The sequence below is a fragment of the Chinchilla lanigera genome, unplaced genomic scaffold (assembly GCF_000276665.1).
Source record: "Chinchilla lanigera isolate Chin_1 unplaced genomic scaffold, ChiLan1.0 scaffold00135, whole genome shotgun sequence".
NCBI classification, from domain to species: Eukaryota; Metazoa; Chordata; class Mammalia; order Rodentia; family Chinchillidae; genus Chinchilla; species Chinchilla lanigera.
The window spans coordinates 99,221-106,855 of NW_004955536.1; the positions used below are offsets into that span (position 1 = coordinate 99,221).

General features: G+C 37.0%; 1 protein-coding gene across 1 annotated transcript; it reads left to right on the top strand.

Annotated features, from left to right (window-relative positions):
- Positions 1–2,976: 2,976 nt before the first annotated feature.
- On the top strand, positions 2,977–4,260 carry LOC102005080 (transcription termination factor 3, mitochondrial-like). The gene is given in 3 exon segments (XM_013507725.1): positions 2,977–3,310; positions 3,313–3,553; positions 3,585–4,260. Coding segments are annotated over 3 exon segments (1,251 nt in total).
- Positions 4,261–7,635: the final 3,375 nt, after the last annotated feature.

Sequence of the window (7,635 nt, forward strand, 5' to 3'; positions counted from 1 at the left end):
AAAGGTCTTCTGTCTGTTAATGTTTTCCTGCTTTTATTTTTAAAATAAATACATAAATAAATCTCCTCCTTGGTATTTATAGCAATTCTTAAATCTGATCTCTTTCATAAATTCTAGAAAATTCTCAGGGATTGTATCTTCAAATATCACATTAACTTCTTTATATCCTCGCCTTCTGGAATATAAATTAGATATATTTTAAACTTTTCCTATCTCTCATGTCTCTTAATAATAATATTTCTTTCATATTTTCTGTCTCATTTTTGTGCTACATCCTAAATAATTTCTCCTTTTCTCTTTTTTGTGGTGCTGAGGATCAAACCCAAGGCCTTATTCCTGCTAGACAAACACTCTACACTGAAGTTCATCCTCAGCCTCCTAAACTATATTGTAAATCATTACTTTTATGTCTGTATCCAGTCTTAATCATTTATTAATTTCTAATTTTGATTATTATATTCTTATGTTTAAGAAGTTTGATTTGTTTTTATATCTGCCTGGTCATTTTAAAAGTCTCTATGACATCCTATTTTTTCCTACTTAGATATCTGAAATAGGGGCTGGGGATTTAGCTCAGTGGCACAGTGCCTGCCTGGCAAGCCCAAAGTTGTGAGTTCAATTCCTGGTACCGGAAGAAAAACAAACAAGCAAACAAAAAAAAATTAACAAATATATTTTCAAATATGACAAATATTCTAATATTTTCCTTATTAGCAAGTTTTACTGCAAATAGCAGTAAATACATCCTTTGTCAGACCAAAGATATAAAAGCCAAGGGGGAAGGGCAGGTGGGCTGACCCATATGTGCCCTCCTGCCACAGGCATCAAGCACCTGCTTTATATAGCATATTTTATTCTGTAGTTTATTATTTCATTCTTACTTAGGATAGCTTATTTCATTGTACATGTGTAATTTTTAAAAGAGGCTTAGGGCTTAAAAGGAGACATAAAGAAAAGCTATAAAAATATGCTTTTGCACAGATAAATAGCAAGTTCCTTTTGTTTAGAAATACTAAAATTAATTTAATGTAAAGACATGATTGGGTTTTGTGGTTCTAGAATAGGGTGGTGCCTCTTTCTGTACAATAGAGTGAGTTCCATTGAGCCAAGCAGAGGGCTTGGCTACATAGAGGGAAAAGTATGAGGAAAGCAGAAATGGAATGGAAGTCAAATTGGTCATTTCAAAGTTACTTTTCTTATAAAGGTTAAAGCGCAGGAGACTTTGTTATCATGCCATCTAAAACTAGCCTGCTTGGGGATTTAGCTCTTATTTCTTTTTCCCTTAATTTTGTAGAAGGTCAGGTAAACAATTTTGGTGTGGTTCTGTGGAATTTCAACATGTGAGATTTCATTTTGATTTGGTTTGCTGAGTCTAATGTAGGAGTTCAGCTCAAATCAGTGGTGCCCTCTAAATTTTCTTGCCAGCTTCAACCTAATGTTTGTTAGGGATAGTAAAAAAAAACAGCCACTCTCTCATAATCTGCCAGCTAAGGACAAAAATGCTATGTAAGATGGCAAATAAACTAGTCTTCTTAGGTTCTTTTTCTGATGCTTTTTAATTTTCTTAGTTTTAAAACTCCTAAAAGGGTATGGAAACTAATTGACTATATAATTTCAGTGTAGACTAAAATGTAAAAAGTATTAGTAGGATGCCATAAGTTTGCAGTAGGCTTTAACTTTTTAATTGTAAATCATGACAGCATTGAACTCAAAAAGAGTCATGGTTTTTAAATTTTGAGATGTCCAAAATGAATTAACTTAATACATTCCAATCCTTCCCAATTTCTCTAGATATTCCTGAGAAAACACTTATAGAACAATTTTTTTGATACAAGGTATCACTGTGTAGTTCAGGCTGAACTTGAACTCAGTATGTAGGCCAAGCTGGTTTCAAACTGGAGGTGATTCTTCTGCCTCAGCCTCCTGAGTACTGATATTACAAGCATGCAATACCACGCGTGGCTAAAACAAATTATTAAAAACAAAAAGCCCAATTCCTATCATTTTTGTTTTGAGGTCATGTATTGTTTTTGTGTTTTCACATTGTTTTGATTTTGTCTTCATTGTTGTTTTTTTGTTAGGGTTTTTTTATCTTTAAAATAAAAAAATTTAAACCAGAATATGTCAAAAGCAGCACAGCCTTAGGTGGAGGTTAATGTCTTTATAATAGAGATTTCTTACATTATTCCCTTTTTCAAACCTCTCAGTGATTCCCTTCTGCCTAAAGACCAAATTGTTAGCCTAACATTCAGCACCTCTAAAGTTTAGCTCCAATCTGTCTATCCAAGGGCATCACTATGCCTCAGTTAAGTGGCCAAATATATCTACTCTTCATTTTCAAGTACCTCTACTTTCTCACTTTCCTTCCTTCTTGGAATGATCCTTTTCTTTCATCTCATTTAAGTAAGACTTTTGCTTTTATCCAACATCATTGTTAAAACCATGGGAAATTTATGTGGTAAACAATGAGGAGGAAGTGAAATGGTAATCAGCTAAAAGTTTGCCAGGGAGAACCAGGAAAAAAAACAGCCAACAAGGACCTTCTAAGGTCAAAGCAAGCTTCAAAGCCTAACTTTAATTTAATTGAATTGCACCACACAGAAATTTTAATGTTTGCACCAGTGTATTGTCAATGAAAACAGAGGGATCAGCCACCAAAGAGTGGCTGCTAGCAGCTGGGCATGGTTCTGGCTGAGTGAACCAGAACCACAGGGCAAAAGATGGCCATTTCTTCTCTTTTCTTCTTTTCATTGATTTTAAAAGCAATTGCACTGTTGGGCTGATTTCAAATATATTTGACAATAAATGGTACAAAGAGGCTGGTGTGTATTTTAAGCCCCAGACCAACTATTAATAAAGAATGCAGTGGGAGCGCAGCGCAGAGCGTGTGGGAGGGAGGACGGGAGGGCGGCCAGGACGCGGTGCCGCCCTGGGGAGCCGGGAGCACGGGCTTCGTTACAGATGACTTTAAGAAATATGGCCCTACCAGACCAACAGATACTCAGGTGGTTTAGCTCAATTAACTTGAGGAGCTTTATTAATGCTACACAACTCACAAAACGTTTTCCCAGACCACGAAAAACATTGTTAAATGGCTTTTGTGCTCAGCCACAGCTGTCCTCCGATAATTACTTTCTCCAGTGGGGATACAAGACTTACAGAACTTCCTCCTTATGGAGTAGTTCCCAGTCTACCAACTCAAGTAGGCAAGAGAGTAATTCTGCCCAAAGCACTCTGCTTCCTGCGGTGAGTGAGCAGTCAGAGAAGACACAAAAGATACCCAGCTTTGATTCCGAGCTGTCTCTAGAAGAACTGACAGTTTGCCTCCATTGTCTCCATTGCAGCCAATTTCTGAGGAGAAAGCTATTCAGATTATTGCAGACCCTCCATTGCCCCCAGCTTCATTCACACTTCAAGACAATGTAAATCATTCTGAGATTCTGCAAAAGTTAGTGCTTCTGGGAGTAGATTTGTCCAAGATAGAAAAACATCCAGATGCAGCCAACCTCCTTCTAAGACTGGATTTTGAAAAAGACATTAAGCAAATACTCCTCAAGGAGAAATACTCCTTGAGAAAAGAAATACTTTCTCAAGGATTTGGGTTTAGAGGATAACCAGCTGGGAATCTTCCTGACTAAAAATTATGCTATTTTCTCTGAAGACCTTGAAAATCTTAAGATCAGGGTGGCTTATCTTCAGTCAAAAAATTTCAGTAAAGCAGATATTGCACAGATGGTCAGAAATGCACTGTTTTTGCTGAATTTTTCAGTGGAAAGACTGGATAACAGATTGGGATTTTTTCAGAAGGAACTTGAACTTAGTGTGAAGAAGATGAGATACCTGGTTGTTCATCTCCCAAGGCTGCTGACTGGAAGTCTAGAGCCTGTGAAAGAAAACATGAAGGTTTATGGCCTTGAACTTGGCTTTAAAGGTAATGAAATTCAATATATGACAACCCAAATCCCAAAGATGCTAACTGCAAATAAGAGGAAATTCATGAAATCTTTTAGTCATGTGCACAATGTGATGAACATTCTTCACCACATCATTGTCAAGTTCCCACAGGTATTTAATACAAATCTGCTTAAAGTCAAAGAAAGACACCAGTTCCTTGCCTGTTTAGGAAGAGCACAGTATGACCCACCAAAACCTAACTACATCTCTTTGGACAAATTAGTATCCATTCCTGATGCGGTATTTTGCAAAGAGATTGCCAATGCTTCAGTACAGGACTTTGAAAAATTCTTAAAAACTCTTTAGTTGATGAATATTAAAAGCAATATTATAAAATGAATGCATGTATGAATAAATGAAAATATTTTAAAAATAAAGAATACAAAAAAATATAGCATAAAAATAATAAAGGAATTAAAGTATTACACTGGAAAAATTCACTTCATGCAGAATAGGGCAGTAAAGGAGAAATAGAAACCAAAGGGACACAAGCAAAGCAAGCTGGACAACAAAACAAAGTGCAGTTGCTGATCCAACTCTATCAGTAACAACATAACAAAATAATTAAATTAAAAGGTAGATATTATCAGACTGGGAAAAAAGTATGATTCAATTGCTGGGTGGGGTGGTGCATGCCTGTAATCCCAGCACTTGGGAGGCTGAGGCAGGATGATCACCAGGAATTCAAGGTCAGCCTGGACTACATATTGAGACCCTGCCTCAAAACACCAAAACAACAACAATAAAACCCCCAAACAAAAAACCACGATTCAAAAAAACCCTGTGATTCAATTATATGCTGTCTATAGGAAACATACTTTGGATACAAGGATACAAATAGGTTGAAAGTAAAAGGATGGAAAACATGTACTATACAAGCAACAACCAAAACAGAACTGGAATGGCTATACCAAGTCAGGAAAAGACTTTAAAATAAAAAAATCTACTAAAAATAAAGATGAACATAAAGATATGAAGATAAAAAAACATTTGATAAATGTTCTTTCATAAATTCATCAGTAAAAATAAATTGATAAACATACAGTATATGTACCTAATAATAGTACCAAGATGCGTAAAGCAAAAACTGACAGAAATGGAGGAAGAAATGGACAACTCATAAATAAGAGGTTTGAATACTTGACTCTTGGGGCTGGGGATTTAGCTCAGCGGCAAAAGCGCCTGCCTGGCAAGCGCAAGGTCGTGAGTTCGGTTCCCGGTACCAGAGAAAAAAAAAAAAAAAAAAAAAAAGAATACTTGACTCTTAATAATGGCTAGAACTAGGTAGAAAAACAATGAGGAAAAAAACACTTGAACAGCACTACAAGTCAACTAGATTTAATAGATATTTGTACAGTTTTTCTGCATGTGGTGGTTAGGGTAAAATGTCAACTTGATTGGCTTTAAGACAGCCCCCCACACACACACACACACAGAGGATTGAAAGAGCACACATTTGGCTATCTGGGTAGCACATGAAGGCATAGTATGGGGCTTATGTCTGGTACCTCTCCTTTTCCTCTCTGGTACTGTTCTGTTGCTTCCTGACCTCCACGAAGTAAGCAGCTTTGCTCTGCCACACCCTTGATGTTCTTGTGGGGTAGCTTTACCTGACCATGTCATTTAAAAGCCTTTGGAACTGGTTTGCAGGGGAAATTGGAAAAGATTTGGAGATTCAGGCTAGAGAAGCCTAAGAATTCTGCAAGCAGAGCTTAATGTGTGATTATGGTCAAAACTCAGAAGACCAAAATTCGGATAAGAATGTAGACAGTAAAGCCAGGCTTAGGAGATTTCAGCTGGGACCAAGGATGGCATTGTCAGTTGGAGCACAGGCCATGTGTATTTTACTCTAGCAAAAAATTTGCCTACATTTTACCCAGGTCCTGAGACTTTGGAGGTGACTAATATTAAAGACAATGAAATAATTAATCTGGTGAAGGAAATTCCAAGACAGCTCAACTTTCAGGCTGTGCTATGTGTATTGATAGCTGCTTTTAGCTGTGGTGAGAATGGGGAGGCAGAGAAAACATTTTGAAAAACTTAAATTTTGGCACAGAAGGAACCGTGTATAAAGTTGAGGCCACAGGATATGTGGTTGTTGAAGTTACTAGCATCTTTAAAAAGAAACCATCTGCTCTGTACATGGGCAGGAAGAAAGATGCCTGGAAGGCGTCTCAAAAATCAGCAAGACCCGGACCACCCCAGGGTCAAGGGTGCAAAAGTATGAGCCTTTCACTTGAAAAGAGCTCCCTTAGGCCCTGCTTGAGAAAGGTCTCCAAGAGAACTGGTTCTCTAGGATCCATTTCACTGTATTCAGCCACTCAGGCATTCAGAGGCCATGGTCCAAGGAACCTGGTCACTGTTTAAACTGGCAGCAAGCTGGGGACATAGTTCAGTGTAAGGGCCCTATGTTCACAGATAAAGCACTTGCTTGATTATTATAATTATGTCATTTTACATATGCAAGAACATTACACTATATAATGATCCCTCACCTACATTCCAGAGACCCCCTGCAATAGGTGAAACTCTACAAAGTAGCGGCATTATATTTATTTTATTATTTATATATTTTAAGGCTTTATAAATCCTTCCCACTCTCCTAGAAACCTTTCCCACACTTGTATGAACACTTCATATGCTCTTAAACACTTTCTACACTCTTAAACCTATATAATTTTAAAAACATGTAAAATTCTATATGGGTACTCTATGTGAAGTGGACAAGGAGAGATGTTGAATGTATGGTGCAGGAGGGCAAGCAGACTGAGCCAACCAGCTCCCAGGATACAGAACCCAATGCTGTGGTTCATCAGCAGCGTATGCAGTGTACAATCTCACATTGGCAAACTTGCTCAAGTGGTAGTGGCATACTGCACTTCCACTGTGTACAGTATGGTATTCATCCACCGATGAAATACGTACTGTATTTTATTTCAATTTAACATTCTTTTAATATGTTCAAATTAACCTTTTTTATTTTAAAGAGAGTAGTACATGAGAAAAAAATAGAAGAGTAGCAGCATACCAGTATCACGAACATAAACAAATCAAAGCAAAAACATTCAAAGTGACACAGGGTCTCAAGACAAATTAATACAAATCAACAGTGGTTGTTACGTTGCATACCTCTGTCCTCAATTACATTGCTCAGATTATCAGATGTAAGAAAGAAACTTTGCTCAAACAATTAAAGAGATTATGAAAACAATTCTTCAATTAAACATTAGAGATATTAGAGTTTCACTAGACAACATGGTAGGAGTTCACCATTGTAATTCCATTGTATATTGTTACCTTCAAATCAGTTGCTCAGACCACCAGACACAAGCATGAAAGTCCATCAGAACATAAAAAATTGTGAGCACTAATTGTTCATTTCAATACACCATCAGACAACAGCAATACAGTCATCGCAGCTATTCACATATATATTTATGTTTTGCCTTCCTTTTTTCTTTTTTCCTCTTTACCTCATTCCAGTCATTCTTTCCTTTGAGCACTTTCTTTCCCTTTCCTCTCATCTATTGTACGTTTTGAGTTTTACCTAGTCTTTCAGTTTCCTACACCAAGGAGACAATATGACGTTTACACATGTGGGTCCCATTTATTTCACTTATGAGTATGGTCTCTAGTTGCATCCTTTGACCTACAAAAGCCTCAAGTTTATCTTATTTAATA